The 20,776-nt window shown below is 59.0% G+C and overlaps 3 protein-coding genes across 6 annotated transcripts in view; 1 reads left to right on the forward strand and 2 right to left on the reverse strand.

Moving 5' to 3' along the window:
- AMPD2 (adenosine monophosphate deaminase 2) lies at positions 1–9,742 on the reverse strand. Of its 2 annotated transcripts, none has more exons than XM_063418501.1 (18): positions 9,628–9,742; positions 6,646–6,776; positions 5,919–6,049; positions 5,566–5,634; positions 4,880–4,991; positions 4,597–4,783; positions 4,369–4,510; positions 4,194–4,283; positions 3,815–3,944; positions 3,518–3,712; positions 3,257–3,388; positions 3,000–3,163; positions 2,758–2,884; positions 2,508–2,671; positions 2,298–2,418; positions 2,050–2,223; positions 1,685–1,795; positions 1–1,053 (listed from the first exon to the last, which is right to left on the reverse strand). In XM_063418501.1, the coding sequence occupies exons 2-18, from the start codon at positions 6,673–6,675 to the stop codon at positions 844–846; spliced, it is 2,289 nt and encodes a 762-aa protein (XP_063274571.1). In that variant the 5' UTR covers positions 6,676–6,776; positions 9,628–9,742; the 3' UTR covers positions 1–843. The 2 variants fall into 2 exon arrangements, with proteins under 2 accessions (XP_063274571.1, XP_063274572.1); XM_063418502.1 differs by lacking the exon at positions 9,628–9,742 and adding an exon at positions 8,284–8,439.
- On the forward strand, positions 8,580–19,556 carry GNAT2 (G protein subunit alpha transducin 2). Of its 2 annotated transcripts, none has more exons than XM_063418503.1 (10): positions 8,580–8,656; positions 11,043–11,264; positions 12,117–12,159; positions 12,344–12,485; positions 12,648–12,805; positions 13,131–13,259; positions 13,479–13,608; positions 14,992–15,145; positions 15,642–15,842; positions 17,371–19,556. In XM_063418503.1, exons 1-9 carry the CDS (start codon positions 8,599–8,601, stop codon positions 15,830–15,832), a joined length of 1,227 nt encoding a protein of 408 aa, XP_063274573.1. In that variant the 5' UTR covers positions 8,580–8,598; the 3' UTR covers positions 15,833–15,842; positions 17,371–19,556. The 2 variants fall into 2 exon arrangements, with proteins under 2 accessions (XP_063274573.1, XP_063274574.1); XM_063418504.1 differs by lacking the exon at positions 8,580–8,656 and adding an exon at positions 9,730–10,076.
- GNAI3 (G protein subunit alpha i3) overlaps positions 18,843–20,776 on the reverse strand; it is a 27,181-nt gene continuing 25,247 nt past the window's right edge. Inside the window, exons 8-9 of one of the 2 annotated variants that reach the window (XM_063418506.1) lie at positions 19,941–20,134; positions 18,843–19,749 (exon numbers count right to left, since the gene is read on the reverse strand). In XM_063418506.1, coding sequence (XP_063274576.1) covers positions 19,944–20,134 — 191 coding nt within the window. In that variant the 3' untranslated portion in view covers positions 18,843–19,749; positions 19,941–19,943. Of the gene's footprint in view, positions 19,867–19,940; positions 20,135–20,776 lie in introns of both variants that reach the window. The other variant, XM_063418505.1, reaches the window with a different exon arrangement.

Genomic DNA, 20,776 nt, shown 5'->3' on the forward strand with positions numbered 1-20,776 from the left:
TTTACTTAAATACTTTTATTTTTCATGCTTTTTTTTTTCAAAACTTTTTTGTTTGTTGTTTTTACAGTCGCCATTCGGTTTTCCTGGGAATGCCGGCTCCAGATGCAGATGAGCCGGGCTAGGATGGAGGACTGCAGGGATAGAGGGGGTAATGCCGCGCCGGGATGGGAGGAGCCTGGTCCAGCCCGATCTGGGCCAGAGACAAACATCTCCTGGGAGTGTTGGGGACAGGGACACATGTCACTGGTCCCCTTTCCCTTCATCCCTGAGATGGTGCGGATGAAACATTCCCCATCCCACCCCTTGCCTTCCTCCCTGCGGTGATGAGGATGGAGCACCCCCCACCAGGCACCATCCCCCTGTCCTCTGGGCCACTGTGTCCCCACCGACAGCAGAGACCTCAGGTCTGGGTTCCTTTGGTTGTCCCCACGGGGTAGAAGAGCAGGCTGAGAGGGTGGCAGGCTCAAAGAGTGTCAGGACCTAGGTGGGGCTGGGCTGGGACTCCCACACTGCCACCACACCAGGACCCCCAATTTGTCACTGCGTCCTCAGCTTGGGAGGTAAATCCAGGACCCCCTGGCTGTGCCCTCCCCTGTGTCACCTCCTCCTGCCATCAAGCCTGGCAGGGCCCAAGCCAGCAAGGAGACATCAGTTAAAAACAACAGAAAAAACCCCAAAAAAAACCACCCATAAAATAACCAGAACAAGATGAAACGGAGAGGACTCAACAAACTCCGTCCCCTGCAGCAGGACAGCAGCAGGAGCGGCCCCTTCCCAGGGCAGGAGGTAGCAGGTGGGGGGACAGCGGCGGGGCCCTGGAGAGCTCAGAGGGGATCTGGGTGGTCAGTGGGTGCCCAGGGAGATGCTGAGAACATCCTCCTCCTGGATGGGCTCCAGCTCAGCGCTCTGCACCGCCTGCGTGATGAGCGTCAGCTCCTGGCACAGCGTCTCGAAGCGGTAGCTCACGCGGATGTCGGGAACGTTGGTCCGGCGGATGTCGTTCCCCTCCGGACCTTCCTTCAGGTAGTTGGGGCCCAGCCAGTAGCTCTTCACCTGGGGGAGTTGGAGAGGGTCCCATGGCTGCCCGGTACTCCTGAGTGCACCAGAGCCCACGGGGAATGGGAGTGGACAAACTGGAATGAGGGAACTGGGAGTGGGGATGGGCAACTGAAATAAATCCCCCTGTAGCCCCTCCGATGTTCCAAGGCTAGCTCAGACCTTAGAGGGCTTTGGAGGAATATTTCAGGGACAGGACAAAGGATCCAAAAGAGGCTCTGATCCCCAGCTGCAGTTCAAGACGTTTATTCCAGGTGGTGACCAGAGGGGAAAGAGGATGAGTGTGGAAGGAGAGGGCCTTATCTGAGCTTCTCCCAGGGAGGGGTAATTGGACACAGCCAGTAGGGTCAGAAAGGGGAGGAAGGGTTAAACAACACGGTTACAGGCTCCAGGGGTCTCTGAGGGGAGAGAAACCATTCCCCAGGGAATGTAACAGGCAACTGGGGATGGGGGTGGGCAAATGTGGGCACTGGGGATGGGAATGGAGAAACGGAGGCGAATGGGAATTGGGAAGGGGGTTGGGCAAATAGGGGAAAGAGGGAATTGGGAATAGGAATTGGGAAATGGGCGCAAATGGGAATTAGGAATAGGCAAACTGCAGAATTGGGAATGAAGGAATAGGCCTCACCTTGTGGGAGAAGCCGCTCATGAGGACGCTGTTCCGGGCCAGCTCACACATGTCACAGGAACTGAGCTTCCACACCTGGGTGGCGATGCTGTACTCCTCCATCAGCGGCTCCTGGGGACAGACACCCCTCAGCTCCCGCCACACCGACCCTCCGGCAGGACGGGGGTCCCCAGCACCCTCCTCCAGCACCCTCCAGAGTCTGTCAGTGCTGCCAGTGGCCCCATCTCGCCACCAGCCACACTGTACCAGCAATCCCACCCCATCACCAATCCCACCCCATCACCAATCCCACCCCATCACCCAGCCCGTGCCCACCCCACAGCTGTTCTGGGGGGGTCACTGGCTGGTGGCCCCCAAATGCTCACCTTGGTGAAGTGGAACTGGAGAGGATCATCGGTGGAGAGGGACACCATGAGCCCCCGTGAGAGGTACTCGGGCAGGGGGTTGCGGTGGTAGCTCAGGAAGAGGCTGTTGTTGCTCAGCGGGGACATGGCGATGCCGATCTGCGCCAGGTAGTACAGGTACTGCAGCACAGGGGCCTGTGGGGCACAGCAGGGTAAGGGGGGCTCCCACCACACCCCCAGCCCACCCCAGGCACCCCCTCCCCGCTCACCTTGCGCAGCAGCAACCCGTGGGAGATGTTCTCTGAGACCATGAACCCTGACACGAGGTGGTGGATGGGACCGGCCTCGCCACAGTGTGGGCGCAGGACGAAGGTGTGGAAGCCCCTCTTCCTGCAAGGGGTGTTTGACTGTCACCACCCCCCTCTGAGCTCCCCGGAACCCCCTGAGGGGCGCAGGGTCCAGGCCAGGGCTGTCCTTACCGCCGCAGGTGGTTGAGCACTGTCATGTTGGCATACATGTAGTACAGGTAGTAGGAGTAGGGTGGGTTGTCCTCCTCCACCCAGTTGCCCGGCAAAGGACTGTCCAGGTTGAAGATGTGATGCTCCGGTTTGGATTCATCATCCACACTGTCGAAGCCATCCACCTGCAGCAGAGAGAGCCCCAGGGTGGGATGTCACCCCTTGCTCCAGCTGGGTTTGGGTGTCCCCAGGAGCAGGACGCAGCACTCACATGCTCCAGGAAGAGGTGCAGCTCTGGGTGCTGGGCAGGGTGGATGGTGGCCTCGTAGAGCGGCAGGAAGATATTCTCCAGCATCTCCTGGAAGTTGGCCAACTGCTTCTTGGTCCGGTAGATGTCACTGCAGGGAACGGCCCCACTCAGAGCCAGCTTTCCCCCGTCCCTGCCCCAGCCAGCAGAGGGGTGTCCTGGCTCTCCCCAGCCCACCTGAGGGCTCCTCTCCCCCCTTCACTCACAAGAGCCGGGGCACCTGCACGAGCCAGCGGACGTTGTTGGAGTGGACGCGGTGGCTGACGGCCCAGCGGGCCAGCTTGTCCCACTCATCCCGGGAGCGGCCGTAGATCGACAGGCGCAGCTCCGCGTTCTGGTACTTGCTCTCCTCCAGGTCTGCCATCACCTCCTGACGGGAGGGGACAAGTGACAACTGTCACCGCTTGGCCACCGGGAAGGGGACATGGGCTGCACTGCCACCACGAGGAGGGGAGGGGCCCACCTTGATGATGTGGGCGAAGTACTTCCCCGAGACGCGGTTGTCGGTCTTGATGAAGATCTCCCGCAGGATGGACTCCCCAATGGGGTTGTACTTGGCATTGAACTTGTCGAAGCGGTGGAAGGTGTTGCGGTCCTGAAGGTGGGACAGGTGTGACCTGAGACCCCTCATGGCCCACCCCACCCCTTCCACAGCCCCCAGCAACCCCTGCCAAGGATGGGCTGGGGGCTCCGCTCATGCCCAGGGTCTGGGAGCCTCCCATACCGCATGGACATCCAGCGTGTCCACGCTCAGGTCGTAGGCTGTGAGGTTCATCGTCTCAAACACCTCCTTGAGCGTCTGCTCCTTGCCCTTCTCCACGTGGACAATTTCATCCAGGTGCTTCTTCATTGCGCGCTTGATGAAGCGCAAGAGATGCTTCTGGTTCATGCAGGACGAGGCGTGGATGTGGGTGTCCACCTGCACCAGTGAGGTGATGCTCAGCCCTGAGACCCTCCAGGAGCTCCCCAGTCAAGCCAGGAACCTCCCAGGACCTGGGACTGGCTCAGGATCCACAGGTACCTTGCGGATGTTGTAGAAGTCGCGGTGAGGCACCTTCTTCTGGGCTGCCAACTCCTTCATCTCGTTGAGCAGCACATGCATCTGGAACTTGTTGCTCAGGTATTGCAGTCGGCGGTAGCAGAAGGATTTGCTGCCCAGAACAGGGAAGAGGGGCTCAGTTTGGGGGTGAGGAAGCAGAACATCCAGCCCCAAAGGGCTGGTGCCCCCACGGATCTGGGAACACAGACTCTTGGGCACAGGTGAGGGTGGATGTGGGAGCTGCACCAGCACCATGTGCCAGTCACTGCCATGTCCTTGGGGCTGTCCCCTGGGTTCTGTCACACCCCCATCATGGGATCCCCCCCTGGGTAGGACCCTCCCATGGGACCCTTCCCCTTACATGGGCCCATTGATGATCAAAGCCATGAGGAAATTCATGTCGGCGATAAACTCCTGCAGGTCGGGGTATGGCAGGTCCAGCTCCGTGCTCCTGGGGGGACACATGTGGAGGTCATACAGCCCCCCAAAAAACTCATCACCCCCGTGAGTAGGACCCTCCTCCTCACAAAACTCACTTGTCCGTGATGTCCTGCTTGGTGTAGACATGCACAACACCATCCACCATCTTCAGCCCAAAGCCCAGGTCTGCCGGCATCTTCTGGGGGTCCCACATCTCATAGGGGTGCTGCTCGGCAAACGGGGGGTGCACGGGGGCATCTGCAGCCAGGAGACACCAAACATTAGCCCAGAAGCTCCTCCAGCACCCCAGCCCAGCACTGAAACTCTCCCCACACCGTGCTCACCAGCAGCCACAGGGGTCTCAGGCACCTCCTCGTAGCCGTGGGTCTCCAGGGGCTTCTCGGAGAGCTCCTGCAGGTAGCGGGCCGTGGTCTTGCAGAAGCTCTGCAGCGACAGCCCCATGTACTTCTCCCGCACAAACAGCGCCTTCACCACGCTCTTGGCCGCATCCAGCAGGTCGGTGAAGGGCACCTGGAGAGAGGACAGCAAACAAAAAGCACCCCCCAAGCTGGGGTTGGCGGCCTGGTGACCCTTGCCTGGGTTCTGGGGGGTCAGGGGGAGGCTCACCCCACATTTCTCCTCCCCAGAGATGGTGACCCGCTGGAATTCTCGCTCCAGCAGCGCCTCCCGCTCCTTGGGGACATGGTCCACCCGGCTGTCGTTCTGCTCCTTGAAGAGCCTGTGGGGACAGACGTGGCCAGTGGGACAGTGGCAGGTCTGTCCCATTCCCACGTACTCCAACAGCAGCATGAGCCCCACCCCAGGGACCGTGTCCAGCCTGGAGTGGCAGGACGGTTGTCCCCAGGGACTCCACCACGAGGCTGTGGCAGCTGTGCCACCCATGTCCTCTGTGATGGTGGCACATGTCCTCTTTGTCCCCCTTCCCCAAACACATCCCCCAGCCCTGATGAGCACAATAAAAAGTGGGGGGAGGAGGGGGGGCACAAAGAACAAAACAACTCACGACAGAGACAACTCCCAAGCGGAGACAGGAGGGAGGGGGACACGCAGCGTCAGACCCCCCATCCAGGGGAAGACAGGGCCAGGACAGGGCTCCTGTGCCAGCAGCAGAGCTGGGACCCCCAGCTCCCCCCAACCCCCCTCCCCAGGCGCGTTGACTCCTTCAGTGGCAGCGAGAGTGGCTGGGAGGGACCTCTTGGCTCCGTGCTTGGGTGTGCTGGGTCAGAGCGGGGCCAGGCGGGTCCCCGATCCCCCCCGAGGCCCCGGCCGGTGACACCGAGCCGGACACTCACTGTAAGTCCGCAGCACTGTCAATTTTCAGGAAGTCCTGTTTGGCTCTGAGCAAAATGTCGGGCTCAAGTCTGGGGACAAGGAGGCGGCGGTGGAGGGGGGGGACAGCCGGGGGGACGAGGGGAGAGAAATGGGGGGGCCGGGGAGAGAAAACACCCCGTTAATGCCGAAACAACAGAAACCAGACAGAAACCAGCCAAAAACTCACTGTAAAGGGGACACCAAGTGCGACACCCACGGGAGAGGGGACACAGAGCTGGCACAGAGACAGCCTCTTGTGGGGGGAGGTGGCCTGGCCCCATGCAGGGCTCCCTTCCAGCGATTTGGGGGGATATGGGGGAACCTCCCAGCTTACTTGACGTCCTGGCTGATCTGGCGCTCCAGGCGCTGGCGCCGCTCCTCCAGCTGCTCGATGGGGCTCTCCTCTGGGAACTCATACGGGGCCGTCCGCATCTCATTCTCGGCCAGCGAGCGGCAAAACAGCTCCTGCCATGAGCAGCCCTGCCGTGAGCTGAGCCCAGAGCAGCCCTGGCATGAGCTGAGCCCAGAACTGCCCTGGCATGAGCTGAGGCCAGAACTGTCCTGGCGTGAGCTGAGCTCAGAGCAGCCCTGCCGTGAGCAGGGTGCAGCCTCAGTCCTGCCGTGAGCTGAGCCCAGAGCTGCCCTGCCATGAGCTGAGCCCAGAGCTGCCCTGGCACAAGTTAAGCCCAGAGCAGCCCTGGCACAAGCTGAGCCCAGAGCTGCCCTGGCACAAGCTAAGCCCAGAGCAGCCTTGGCACAAGCTGAGCCCAGAGCAGCCCTGCCATGAGCTGAGCCCAGAGCTGCCCTGGCATGAGCTGAGCCCAGAGCTGCCCTGGCATGAGCTGGGTGCAGCCTCAGCCCTGGCATGAGCTCTGCCTGGCCTCAATCCCCTGGGTTGAGAGGGAAAGGCTCACAAGGATTGCTACACTCAAAGCTGAAAAAGTGGGAAGGGAGGAGGGTTTGGGGAGGATAAGAGTGGGAAGGATGGAGAGGAGACCCCCGTGCTCCCCCAACATACACTCACCCCCCAAGACCTGGCACACTTGGTCCCCCAGACCCACCTCAGCGATCTCCTTGTATTTGCCATCCATGGAAGTGCGCAGATCCACTGGGAAATGCTTCAGGCAGTGGGGGGTCCCGGGCAGGGACCAGGCTGACTGCAGGGGTCGGGCCCCTGGGCCCCCCCGCAGCTCTGCAGGGAGTGGGACAACATCAGCTGGGGGGATCTGGATCCCCCACCCAGGCAGGAAGGGGTTAATCAGCCCCTCCACAGCTCCCCCTCCCCACCATGGAACTGGGATGCTCTTCCCAATGGCGGTGATGGGGAAACTGAGGCAGCTCAAGGGTAAGAGGGACCCTCCCTCCCCTAATCCCCCTGGGGCACTGGGAGGGCTGCTGGCTCCACTGGGGAAAAGCCAGGAGTGAATGCGGGGCTCAGGGCTGGGCTGCAGGACCCCCATGGCATGGGGGGCACAACACTGGGACCCCCTATCAGTGCTGCATCCCTGGCCCCCCATCCCATCCTTCCCATCGCAGGGACACGTCCCCACACTGGGAGGGAGGGGAGGCAGCATCGGCCCCTCCAAACACACCCCATTGTCCCCATTGTCCCCCCCTGCTCCCACCGCCATCGGGTGGCACAGTGCCACCCCCCAATGCCAACACCCTCCTCTGCAACCCCAAACCCACCACAGCCCGGGGGGGCTACTGGTTAAACTGGGTCCACCAGTAAGAGCCCCTCCACTCAGCACAGCCTGGGGGGAAGGCCCAGGGCTCCTGACCCCCAAACAGCAGCCTCCACCCCTCTGCTCCCTGCATCACCCCAGCGGGAGAATGAGGGCGCTGGGCTGGTGTCACCCAGGGCAGGGATGGCACTGGTGCCTCACCTGGGGCACGGCAACACCCAGGGTGCCCTGTGCCCCCGGGACATATCCTGTGCCACCCACATGTGTGACAGGTGGCAGCCCTGGTGGCACTCCGAGATCTACCCCCAACACGGGTGCCCAACACATGACTACCCCAAAGTGCCACCATCCAGGACACCCTGTGCCACCCACCCAGGACACATGTGGGTCACCAGAGTCAGGGGTAGCCCCAATGATGCCCCTAGACAACCACCCCCCCCCAAACTACCAGCCAGCTGACAACCCCGAAGTGCCACCACCACCCTGTGTCACCACAATCACCCTGTGTCACCACCACCATTTGCCATCCACCCAGAACACACGTGTGCCACCCACGTGTGGGAACAGCCCCAGTGACACCCTGAGTCCCTCTCTCAACAGGGCCGGCCGGGTGCCAGCCACAAAGTGCCACGCTGCCCACCCCGTGCCAGCAGCCCCCCAGGTGCCACCCGAGATCGCCCCCGAGGAGCTCCCCCGCCCCCTCCAAGCCGGCCCCGCATCCCCCGGCGCTCCCCCTCCTTCCTCCTCCTCCTCTTCCTCCGCTCTCACTGCGCCACCGCGGCGCTGGCAGGAGGGGACACTCAGACCCCCCCAAAGCCGCCGCCACCCCTCCCGGTGCCGGGACACGGCGGTGGGCTCCCCCCGCACCAAAACCCCTCTAAGCAGCAACGCGGCATTGCCCCCCTCCCCAGACTGATCCCCCCCGCTGGCAGCAGCGCGTCCCCCCCACGCTGGGCGTGACCTGCGTGTCCCCCGGGCCGTCGGGAGGGTGCGGGGATTTGGGGGGGGTCTCACCTGCGGGGCTGGGGGTCTGCAGGCTACCCCGCTTCTTGAAGGGACACTTGGCCGGGGGGACAGAGGACATGGCGGCTCCAGGGGGCTCGGGGAGGGGCGGAGGGGTTGATGCTGCTGGTGATGATGGTGATGATGGGGATGATGGGGGGGGCAGGGGCTGGCGGGGGGCGCCCGGGGGACTCTTACGGCGGCGGGGCCGCAGCGGCCGCTCCCTCCCCTGGTTGATGATTGATGCAGGAACCCGGGAATGGACCAAAGTCCCCGGCGGGGCCCGGCCGGAAACCGGGACGAGGAAGAGGATGGGGCGGGCGGAGGATGTGGCGAGGAGGAGGAGGAAGGAGGAGGAGGAAGGAGATGTCTGCGGCGCTGGAGGGTGGGGGGGGCAAGACCTGGGATGTGAGCTACGGGGGTGCGGGGCTGAGACACCCCCGGGACCCCCCTCACGGACAGCCCTGTGCCCACCCGGGACAAACGTGACACCCCCGGAGGACCGCCCTGACCCCGTGTGGGGTCAGCCGTGACACCCCCGGGACAGACGTGTACCCCCCCGTCGTGTACCCCCCCGCCCCGACAGCGCTGTGCTCCCCCGGACGGCCGTGACCGCCCCCCCCCCCCCCCCCCGGCAGCTCTGTACCTCTGTGGGAACACCCGTGACCCCCCAAACCGTCGGGGACCCCCTGGGACAGCCCTGAGCCCCTCCTCGGGGACAGCCCTTACCCCCCCGCCTTCAGCCCGAACGTCCCCCCCAAGCAGCCATCGTGCCCCCGCGAGAGGTGGGATTGGACCCCCCCAAAGTGACAGCGACGCTTCCAAAACAGGGTAACCCTCCCCGAGGGGGACATTGTCCGCCCCCAACATGGACATTGCCCCGCATCCGACAGGCACTGCTCCCCAAAAAGACAGGGTGTCGTTCTTCCCCATCCAGAGACCCGTGGGAATCCGTGTGCCCCCCCAGGATGGGCATCCCCCTCCCCAGGGCTGGCGCTGCGCCCCCAGCACAGACCGTCACCCCCCGTTAAACACTGTAACCCCCAAAGGCACCGAGTACCTCCGAAATCAGCGAATACCCCCAAAATGGGGCATCACCTCCTCCACGATGACGATCCCCCCCCAGATGTGGTATTGCACCCCGAAAGGACTCACACTGTCAGCAGCACCCCCCCGGCTCGGACCCTGCTGGGGGGCTGCCCTGAGCCCCCCAGGAATGTCCCCATGGAGCCGCTGCTCCCCCGAATGCCCCCACTCACCCCCGGCCAAACTGGGGCCACCCCAGAAGCAGGGCCCGGCTGCGGGGGTGCCGGGGGTGCCACCTTTGCCCCTGCCTCGGTCTCCGCGAGTCCCTACCTGGGCCGGGGCTCCCGGTGCCGGGGTGGCTCTGGGTGGCTGTCGGGCTGTGTCCCCTCCGCGCGCCCCGAGTGTCCCCTAAGCTGCCACCAGCGCGGGGGGGTATTTTTAGCCGCTGTTAGAGCGGAGGGAATGTCACCCACCCCCCTCGCTGTGTCCCCCACCCCTTGTCGAGGGGCTGAAGGGACAGCGAGGTGACACCACCCACCAGGGCCACCGCTGTGCCAGGCTGGGAGGGCACAACAGCCACGGGGCACAATGGGGACCCCCAGCCTGAGTCATGTCCCCTGCCCGGCAGTGTCCGCACACCGAGCGGGAGGGGGGGTGGTGTCTGGTATTTTAATTGGACCCCCCTCATTAGCGCCGAGTTCATTAGAGGCTCAGAAAGGGCTTTGTGTCCGCGGGGACAGCGGGAACAGAGTGTCCCCAAGCAACGGCGCTGGCAGGGAGTATGCGCCCGGTGGGACGTGGGGACACCGGTGCGGGGACATGGAGCCCCCAGTGGCCCTGTGGAGTGCAGGGATTGAGGGCACCTTAACCCCAAACATCGGGGACCTGCAGGACTTTTGGGGGTCCCAAAGCCCACCCCGGGGCGGGGGCCTCCCCCTGCGGCCCCCACCTGGAAGCAGCCTCGTAGGAGAAAGGGGGAAGCACTTTCCCCAGGGCTAGGGAGGGCCTGCTGGGCGGGGGGATGGGCTGGGACGGGGGTGCTGAGCCCGGGAAGAGGAGGAGGAGGAGGAAGGCTGAGCCACGATCCCATTAAAGAGCTTAGGCAGCGGGAGGGCGGCACCCAGCGGGGCAGGATTAGGGGGCCTCGTTACCCACCCTCCGAGGGTAATTAGCTCCCTTTTCCCTGCAGGAGGAATCCCCCAGTGTCACCATCGCCCGCCATCAACCCCTGCCACCACCCCGTCCCCCTGTCACCACCCAGTCCCCTGTCACCACTCTGGAGCACCCAGGTGCAGGGGACACACAGCCAGGGGCTTATCCCATCCTCAATGCCCCCCAAAAGTGGGATGACAGCCCACAGACAGGAGCGAGCCCCAAAATGATCTCCACTTCCCAAGTCACCTCAGGGGACCAGTCCCCACAGGCAGGGGGTGTCATGCTGATGGCCCCCCCTTATGTAAAGCCCCCTGCCCACCTCCCTGAGATGCTCCATCTTTTTTTTTCTCCCTGAGCCCTAATCTTTGCCATCTTGGGCTAATTGGATTTCCTGGGTCACATGGCAAGATAAAAAGTCCCCAAATCCCACGGTCAAAAAAAATCAGGTTATCCATGGGGAATTAAGGGAGAGAGCGGGGGGCAGCCAGCAGCGAGGACCCACCAAAGAGTGCTGCCGGCTTGGGGCACCCCTACATCAGGGTGTGGGGTACCTGACTCTTCTTTTTTTGAATTTCTGGTTCACCCCCCAGTGCCCACCTCGTCTGCGAGGTGTGCGTGTTATCTTCTTGAAGAGCTGGAAAAGCCTGGGGACCTAGAGGAGCTTGTGGAGTTATTGGAGGAGGAGGACGAAGCCATGGGGAGCGGGGCCAGTGCCGAGGACAAGGAGATGGCCAAGAGGTCCAAGGAGCTGGAGAAAAAGCTCCAGGAGGACGCGGATAAGGAGGCAAAGACGGTCAAGTTGCTGCTGCTTGGTAAGGCTGGGGGGGATTTCCCCTGGAGATGTCCCTGTGTCTCCATTCCATTGAGGCTGAGGGGATGTGAGGATGGGGAGGGGGACAGGGAATCCATGACCCTCTGGGCTCCTCCTGCCCTGTCCCTGGTACCCCTCAGACAAGCTGCCCTTGGCCTGGAGAGGTGGTCCCGCCACCAGGACGTTCCCAGGGTTACCCTTGGGAAGGGCTGGAGGTGCCATCAGCTCTTGGGCATGGCAGGCACAAAGGGGGAAGGGACCCCTTGGGGGAAGGGACCGAGACCCTGGGTCCCACTGAGGATGTGCCACATCTCAGGGGGCTCCGCGAGAGCCTGGGGAGCTCCTGCCACCAGCACCCCAAAACCTGCTGGTGCGTGCCAGGCAGGAGATGGTTCCTTGGGGGTCTCTCCACACCCCACAGGGCAAGAGGGTGACCCTGTGGGGCAGGGGGTGACTCCATGGGGCAGGGGCCAGCAGTGGGGCCTTATCCAGGTGGGGGGGCTGGGGTCAAGGCGATTAACACCCTAATTCTAAGCAGCTTCCTGTGCTGCCTTAAGCTGCTTACGGCCCTAAAGGCATCGCCGGGCACTGCCCACGGTGGGCGGGAGGTGTGAGACCTGGTGGACCTGCACCCAGGAGATTCCCACCACTCTGGGGGTCCCCGAGCTGTGGTCCCACACTGAGTGCAAGGGGTGACAGGAGTGTTGGAATGATGGTGGTCATGGGACAAGGCCAGGCTGGGTATCCAGGCAGGGGATGGGTGGGGGACAGTGGCTTTGGTCCCCGTGGGGTGCCTATCACTGTGGCATCAGGCCCTGATGGGCACTAAGGTGTCCCTCCCACCCTTTTGCAGGGGCTGGAGAGTCAGGGAAGAGCACCATCGTGAAGCAGATGAAGTGAGTATGGCTTGAGCCAGACTGGGGAGGGGGAGCCCACCAGGATGAGCCACCAGCTCTTGGACATGGGGTGGCTGGACCCCCAGTCACCCCCGCCATGTCACCTGGTGGTCCCCAGTGTGGGGTGGTGATTCCCCCCCAGAGGGGATGTCCTGGCTTGGGCTGAGGCCGCTGTGCCTGCCAGGATCATCCACCAGGATGGTTACACGGAGGAGGAGTGCATGGAGTTCAAGTCCATCATCTACGGGAACATCCTCCAGTCCATCCTGGCCATCATCCGCGCCATGTCTACGCTGGGCATCGACTATGCCGAGTCCTCCTGTGCGGTCAGTCAGGGGTGTCCCTGTCCCCCCAAACTCCATGATGTGGGGCCAGGCCAGCACCTGGAACCAGGGTCCACAGCGGCCCCATGTTGTCCCCCCACTCCTGAGGGCACTTTGGGGGGACAGGGGCCACGGGAGGGTTGGTGACGAAGGTCCCTCTTGCAGGATGAAGGCCGGCTGCTCTTTAACCTGGCTGACTCCATCGAGGAGGGCACGATGCCCCCCGAGCTGGTCGCCTGCATCAAGAAGCTGTGGAAGGATGGGGGGGTTCAGGCGTGTTTCGAGCGCGCTGCCGAGTACCAGCTCAACGACTCAGCCGCGTAGTGAGTGGGGACATGGCGGGCACAACAGGGACTGGCCTGGGGCCCCCCTAGCAGCTCATGGCTGGTTCCAACCCACCCTGGCAAAATCCATCTGCTTCCTGCTCCTGGGAAAACCCCAGCCTGCCGTTCTTCATCCCACCAGTGCCATCCCCATCCCACAAGTGCCGCTGACCTTGATGTCCCTCAGCTCCCCTGGGGATGTCACTGCCCTGGAGTGCCAGTGTTTGGCAGAGCTCAGCCCCACAACCATCCCCAAACCTCCAGGGGGAGGGGGAGACATGGGCAGCCCCTTGGCAGCAGGTGACGTCCCTTCCTGTCCCCTCAGTTACCTGAACCAGCTGGACAGGATCACGGCCCCCAACTACCTCCCCAACGAGCAGGATGTGTTGCGATCCCGAGTGAAGACCACAGGGATCATCGAGACCAAGTTCTCTGTCAAAGACCTGAATTTCAGGTGGGTGGGAGCCTCCCCCACCTCCATGACCATTCCTCCATGATTCCCCCCAGCCCTGATGGCGGGGAGTGATTTTTGGGATGATCCTGACACTTGAGGGGTCACCAATGCTCTCCCACAGACAGTGATTCCTGTCCCCCCGAGGATGTGGCACTGGAACCATCACATGGGGGGGTCAGGACCAGGTGTGTGTGTCCCTCATCCTTGTCCCCTCCCCAGGATGTTCGACGTGGGAGGGCAGCGCTCAGAGCGGAAGAAGTGGATCCACTGCTTCGAGGGGGTGACCTGCATCATCTTCTGCGGGGCCCTGAGCGCCTACGACATGGTGCTGGTGGAGGATGACGAAGTGGTGGGTCGGGGGTCCTGGGGGCACTGGGAGCCAAGGGGGAGAGCAACAGGGAGCTCTGAGGGGGCTCTGAGGAGGGAGGAACAACACTGTGCACTGTCAGGTGCTCTGCGTAACCCAGGAAAAGTGTGGGAGATGCAGGATGGAGCTGGTTCCACCCAGTTGTACCTGGTAAAGGTGTTTGCACTTCCTCTGGGGCATGAATCCATGGGGCTGCCTACAAGGAAACCCCCAAATGCTCCTGTGCAGATCCTCAGAGCCACACAGCCAACAACTGGAGCAAAGCCAAAGGGAAGGGTAAGAAGAGCCAGGAACCTGCTGGGATGAAGGAAAATCTTGTCCTGAGGCACCTCATGCCTCGCTGTGCCCTCCAAGGTGAGCAGAGGGGTGAGGAGGGGCAGCTCCCACCCTCCCAATGTGAGGGCAGAAGGACGTGATCCAAAATGTGTCCAGTGAGGGATGCACCAGCAGAGCCCTGGGAAAGCAGCTCGAAGGGCAGATCCAGAGAGGAGGAACACGAAGCTCCATAATGGGTTTTTCTTTGAAGAAATAAGGAGTGAAGAAGAGAAGTGCAGGAGAGACTTCTTCCCTGGCATCTCCTCCAGGCCCCATGGCTGCTCCCTGGGATCCAAATACCTTCTCCTGGAGCTGGATCAGGGCTGGGATCTGCCATCCCTGGACCCTGCCATGGCCAGGCAGGAGCTTGCAGCCTTTTCTCAGCCATGTGCAGGAGAGCACATGGGAACCCCTGGGAGAGGCTGGAATGCTCACCCAGGACAGCACAGGATTTGGCCAAAGCCAGTGCTCTGCATACAGAAAAGCTGCAGTGAGGGGAAGCTGGATGAGGGAAAACCATCCCTGGAGAACCCACCTGCTGCCCACAAAGATGGAAGATCTCCCTTATATCAAGAAAACCCCCGCACTGGACTTTACTCTGCCTAGATGAATCCTCATTCCCTCAGGATGACCCAGCAGCAAACTAAGAACTCAACATTTGCTCTAAAAACTGGAGTTTTCCTTTTCCCAGCTCCTTCCTGAAGCTGTGGGTAATGGCTGGAAGCCATGGTCCAACATGATCATCCCTCTGATGACTGGAATGGTGCTCGCTGAGCACCTTCCTCACAGGCTGCGAGGTTTCCATGGATAATTTTCCCAGTGAAATCACCACAATCCTTCATTTCTGACAATCCCAGGAGGGGCTGGAACCACTCCGTACCCTGAGCATCACCTGGATTTATCTGTGATTTTGGGTGGGCATGAGGAACTGGGCAGGCAGCAGGACCAGCTGCAAACAGGGAAAAGCTCTTTTCTTGGGAATGGGGGCTTGGGGGTGGGCTGCAGTGGCCCAAAAGCAGTGTCAGTCCATGATGATCTGCTTCCCTGCAGAACCGGATGCATGAATCCCTGCACCTATTCAACAGTATATGCAACCACAAGTTCTTTGCCGCCACCTCCATCATCCTCTTCCTCAACAAGAAGGACCTTTTTGAGGAAAAGATCAAGAAAGTCCATCTCAGCATCTGCTTCCCAGAGTACGACGGTGAGTCGGACCCTTCCTGGCCTTACCCCTCCTCCTCGAGCCCCCCCAGACCAGGGGCTGGGGAGTTGTGTGGCCCCAGCAAAGATGCAGCGACTCAATTTTGGGATATGTTGTGATAGGGCTGGGGAAGGGGAGATGAGGATGATGAGAACTGGCTCTATCTCAAAAACAGGCTGGGGAAGAGGAGAGAGATGAGAACTGGCTCTATTCAAAAAAAAGGCTGGGAAGGGGATGAGGAGGATCAGAGCTGGTTTTATCCCAAAAAGTGATGGGAAGGGGATGAGGAGGAGCAGAACCAGCTCCATCCTGCTCTGTGGGGTGGTGAGTGACCCTGGAAGGTTGGAGCTGAGGAGAGGATGAACGTGGCCTCAGGAAGGCGTTTGGAAGAATGGAAATGGGGTAAAAAGGAGTTCTGTGCTACACACGGTCAGCACTCCACCCTTTTCCTCCAACGCCCGCCCCCATGGAGCAGCTTGGCAGCTTTCCCTCTCCACAGGTCCAAACACATTCGAGGACGCAGGGAATTACATCAAGACCCAGTTCCTGGATCTCAACATGCGGAAGGACGTGAAGGAGATCTACAGCCACATGACCTGTGCCACAGACACGCAGAACGTCAAGTTTGTCTTCGACGCTGTCACAGACGTGATCATCAAAGAGAACCTCAAGGACTGCGGCCTCTTCTGAGCACCAGCAGGTACGGGAGAGAGGCTGGAGCCAGAAAATAGGGACAGGAGAGGGGAGAAGGGTGGTCAGAGCTGGCTCCATCCCAAAAACAGCTGGGGAAGGGGATGAGGAAGAGCAGAGCTGGCTCCATCCTAGAAAAAGGGCTGGGGAAGGGGAGGGGCGTGAGGATGACCAGAGCTGGATCCCTCCAAAAAAAGGCTGGGAATGATCAGAGTTGGCTCCATCCCAGAAAAAACTGGGGCAGGAGAGGGAGATGAGGAAGAGCAGAGCCAGTTCCATCCCAGAAAAAGGGCTGGGGAAGGGGTAAGGCTGATCAGAGTTGGCTCCATCTGAAAAAAAGGGCTGGGGAAAGGGAGGGATGTGCAAATGATCAAACCTGAATCCCTCCCATAAATGGCTGGGAAAGGAGGACAGGGATGAGAAAGAGCAGAGTTGGCTCCATCCTCAAAAAAGGCCTGGGAAGAAGGAAAAAGAGGAGGATGATCAGAACCAGCTCCATCCCCAAAAGAAAGGGCTGGGGTAGGGGATAAGGATGATCAGAACCAGCTCCATCCCAAAACAGAGGGCTGGGGAAGGGGCTGGAGATAGGGATAAGCAGAGTCAGAGCCATCCCCAAAAAAAAGTACTGGGGATGAGGATGAACAGAGCTGGGTCCCTCCCCCAAAAATGGGCTGGGAGGGGGATAAGGATGATGAGAGCTGGCTCCACCACACTTTGTAGGGTGGTGGGATGTAGGTCCCCCCTGGTTTTGCCATCAAGTCCTGGAAATCCTAGGAGTAGAGGAGGGGAAGATGGACTGGGAGCAGTGGGGGCATCTGGGGTCCCATTAGCCCAGGGACGTGGTCACATCCCTGTGCTGAGCACCCACGGGATTCAGTCCCATCCCACGGTGGGGTGGGCTCAGACAGGCAATTCCCACCCTTGCACATGGAATGACCAAAACAGATTCCCAAGTCCTCCACCTGAGCTAGAGGGAATGATTTTATTTCTCTCCTGTTGCAATTCCACCTGCCCAGCCTCAGCGGATGGCAATATCCCAAGGCACACTCTACTGCTCCCAGCCTTTTAGCTCATCCTAAAACTTTAATTAGGGTTTATCACCCTAATTAGGGTTTATCATCATAATTCTTGCACTAATTCTGAGCAGCAGCAGGAATTTCATCCTCTCTCCCCCCTTTCCAAGCAGCTCCCAGCCACTGGCTCTGGCATTTTGCTTTTCAGGGAACCTCTGGTGATTCCCTTATCCTTGAATATTAACAAAAAAAGCAGCAAAAAGCTAAAAAAATGATACCAAAACAACCAAAAAAACCTCAAGCAGGTTCCCTGCACGCAGGAGGCACCAGAAGGTGACACTTGGAAAATATGGGGGGGGTGAAGGGAGGATGCTCCATCCTCATCACCACAGGGATGAAGGCAAAGGGATGAGGTGACACATGTCCCTGAACCCCACCTGAGTTTTTCCCTTGTTTCCATAAAATTGCTCCTTCTGTCCTTCCCTGGGTGTGTTTAACTCCCTGTTTTCTCTCCCTCCCTCCCAGAAGAAGAAATCATTCCCATCTCACCGTTCTGCTGAGCAGAGCCAAAGGAAGAACCAACCCCCACCACACGTCACTCGCTCCCACTTTTTCTATGACCTACCCAAATCTCTCTTCTTCCAAACCCCAACTAGGAAGGGGCTGAAGCTCAACTTCCTGCTCCCTTTCATGGCCATTTCCTCTTTTTTTTCCAAGGAAGAACCCCTGTTTCAGCGTTTTACAAGAGGTTTGACACCTGAGAGCACAGCCAGGAAAAGGAATATTGAGGGAATTTGGGAGGTAGGATAGACATTGCCCCCTTGCCCATCCCTCTGCAGCCCATTCCTGCCCTTGGATCGAAGCTGGATTAATCCAGGATGGAATTTCTGGGGAAGGTGGAGGCTGCGTTATCTCCAAATCGCTCCTGGGAACCAACCTCAGTCTTTCCTGGGACCCAACCTCAGCCCTTGGGCAGGAGAAATCAGGGGTTTGTGACGTTGTTTTGGGCCCTAAATGGAGGGAATTTCTCAGGCAGCAGGGGCTGGGGAAGGGAATCTCAACTCCAGCCCAGGAATGGGCTGGATAAAGAGGAAATGGTTACTTGAAAGATTTTCATTCTGCTACTTAGAGCTGCATTTGCTCTGTCTGTTTGTAAATAATCCATAGATGAGCCCTGTATCCATCCTCTCCCTGATTCCTGCAGAGATCTCCCATCCAGCTTTATTTAACTGTAGGAAAACACAATAAAGGAATACGCATGATGTGGATGTTCTTCCTTTCTCCCACTTCCACTTTGCTCCATTTCTGTGTCCCAGAGCTTGGATCAAGGGATATTTCACCTGCTTTGCATCCATCCTGAGGGTGTGTGGATCTCTGGATCTCACCTGGATCACCCCATGGCCACTGCTGGGCTCCTGGGGGCTGGTGTGGGGGTCACCATCCCAAAAAACTTCCTGGCCAGTGCTCTTTGATGAGATGAAGCTCCTGGATGAGTTTAAAGGATGGGTTATCCCATGTAGGATGGCTGGAAGGGAATTGTCAAGCAGACACAGCTCCAGACAGCTTGGAATAGATTCCAGAAGAGGGAATCTCCCTCAGGGCTCCCCCTGCCAGCATGCACGAGCCTCCCTGAGGAATTTATCCTGGATTTCTAAGCAGGTGTTCTCAGAACACCTCCATCCCGCAGAAGTGCCCAGAGCAGGATTCCCAGGGGGGTCACAGCAGCCAGTGAGGTTTGGCCTATAAATAAGCAGTAATTATCCATCTGCCAATAATCCCACGGGCAACGGGATTCCTGGCATGATCCAATTGTGCCAGCACGACTCAAGTCTTTGGGAGCAGCACAACACCAACACTGGTGGGTGATAAAGCACCAGGAACCTCCCTGTCCAGATAATTCCACCCAATTCCCATCAAAGCTCCTCCTTTCCTTCTCCAGCAAAGCACAAAAGCTGGGAACACTCCTGGAAAAAGGAAGAATAAAGTGGAGAAAAGGCTACAATCTTTACTCACCATTTTAATACTGCCAACAAGTCTAACAGATCCAACTGTACACATGACAAACTGGGAGGAGTCTGGATGCAATCATGGATCAGCAAAGGAATGTAGGACTGGTTAGGGATGGCACTAGAGGGAAACAGGGATTTGGCACCACACAGACAAAGTAAAGGCATGCTCAGGACAAGGCTGGGCAGGGAGGGCCATGGGAAAGGCAGCACAGAATAATCCACCGTTTTCATCCCAAAAAATGCACAGGAATCAGTGGTTTGAGAGCTGGGAAGCAGCAGTTTCCCCCCAGCGAGGGCTCAGCTCCTCTCCCCACTGAGCTAGGATTATGCTGAGCACAAATCCCTTCTCATACTGGCATAAAACTGGGCTCAAACCCCCAACAGAACCTAAACCCTCCTTCTGCTGCAGGAGCCTTTCCCAAAGCCTGGGGGGAGCAGGATGGTAACAAATCACACATGGAAAAAAAGCCGAAGCTCTAAGGATCCCTTAGTAGCTGCAGAAATATTAAATCCTGGCCATAGCAAGTGTTAAAAACAAGGAATTCCTGCTAAGAGGAATATTTTCTGCAGGATCTGCTCACATGTGCATAGTTAAGTGATTTTTTTTTGTTGCTTTTTTAATTATTATTATTTTTAAAACAAGGTTTGCAAATAAAGAAATAAAGTTTAGTAAAGTTATAGTTTTCTCGATGGAAAAAAAAATAACCTTAAAAACAGACTAGTGGTGGCTTGTTAACCAAAGGAAGAGAGAAAGCTACATATCCAAGGTCTGGAATCCAGCTGGAATGCACCGCACATCCCGGAGTTCACGCCGTCCAACGATGCCAGGAGGATCTACTCCCACTACGTGGCTTCACTGTGCCCTAATTCCACATCCCACAGCAATAAAAGGTCCCTAAGACAGAAGATTGTGCTAAAGAATTCCAGGATTCCACATGTTCTCTGCTCCTGGGTCATGCTCGTCGCTGTCCCCACGAGGCAGCAAGAGGCTGGGGCTCACCAGGCAGAAACACTGGGAAGGAAACCAGGAATGTAGAAGGGAGCAGAGAGAGCAGTTCCCAGCGGGACACCCAGAGCTGGATTTACCTCTCAGTAGAGCCCACACTCCTTGAGGTTGTTTTTGATGATGACGTCGGTGACGGCGTCGAAGACGAACTGGACGTTCTTGGTGTCGGTGGCGCAGGTGAAGTGGGTGTAGATCTCCTTGGTGTCCTTCCTCCGGTTCAGATCCTCGAACTGGCACTGGATGTAGGCGGCTGCCTCCTCGTACGTGTTGGAGCCTGGAAAGCAGAAGATCCCTGGCTTTGCCCACCAGCTCACGGGAGCTTTTAAGTCCATATTAAGCTGCTTGCAACCATCTGCCTTATCCAGCTACAAATCCAAATCCACCATTAACTCCTTCTGGGAGACCTGAAGTCTATTCCCTGGCCAGTGACTTTGGACGTGGGATCCAGGGATTGCTGTGTGCTGGGACAGCCATAGCTCCACAAAGAGTAACAAATCATGGGAGTTATGGGCTTGAAGGGACCTTCAATCCCATCTCATTCCACCCCTGCCAGGAATAGGGACACCTTGCACTACACCAGCTCGAAGCCCTGTCCAGCCTGGCCTCAATCACTTCCAGGGAGAGGGAATCAACAGCTTCTCTGGGAATCACAGAAATCAACAGGCTTGAAGAGATCTCAAGGAATTTTTTGAACATGTAAATGCCTCGAGCAGTGCCCAGGTAAAACCTTCCACGTGTGTGGAACCACAGCAGTGACAGCTCCAGAACAATCTGTGCTGAACACAGACACTCCAGGGTGGACAGGAGCCAGAGCAAGACGTGGTTAAGTTCCACAGCCTCTAAAATTGAATTTAAATGGAATTATTGTCCCAGTAAGGTGTGAAAACAGAGAAGTGACCTGGATTTGTTGGAGTGC

The sequence above is a fragment of the Prinia subflava genome, chromosome 23, assembly GCF_021018805.1.
Source record: "Prinia subflava isolate CZ2003 ecotype Zambia chromosome 23, Cam_Psub_1.2, whole genome shotgun sequence".
Taxonomy (NCBI): domain Eukaryota; kingdom Metazoa; phylum Chordata; class Aves; order Passeriformes; family Cisticolidae; genus Prinia; species Prinia subflava.

What these genes read in the sequence shown, in the direction of transcription:
- GNAT2 (XM_063418503.1), top strand. Translation starts at nt 8,599, where the DNA reads ATGTGGCGAGGAGGAGGAGGAAGGAGGAGGAGGAAGGAGATGTCTGCG. An exon ending in GGTCAAGTTGCTGCTGCTTG is followed by an intron (nt 11,265 to 12,116) that starts GTAAGGCTGGGG and finishes ACCCTTTTGCAG; the next exon opens with GGGCTGGAGAGTCAGGGAAG. An exon ending in GTCAAAGACCTGAATTTCAG is followed by an intron (nt 13,260 to 13,478) that starts GTGGGTGGGAGC and finishes TCCCCTCCCCAG; the next exon opens with GATGTTCGACGTGGGAGGGC.
- AMPD2 (XM_063418502.1), bottom strand. Translation starts at nt 8,353, where the DNA reads ATGTCCTCTGTCCCCCCGGCCAAGTGTCCCTTCAAGAAGCGGGGTAGC. An exon ending in GTGCAGGTGCCCCGGCTCTT is followed by an intron (nt 2,885 to 2,999) that starts GTGAGTGAAGGG and finishes CGTTCCCTGCAG; the next exon opens with TGACATCTACCGGACCAAGA. An exon ending in TGCACCTCTTCCTGGAGCAT is followed by an intron (nt 2,672 to 2,757) that starts GTGAGTGCTGCG and finishes TCTCTGCTGCAG; the next exon opens with GTGGATGGCTTCGACAGTGT.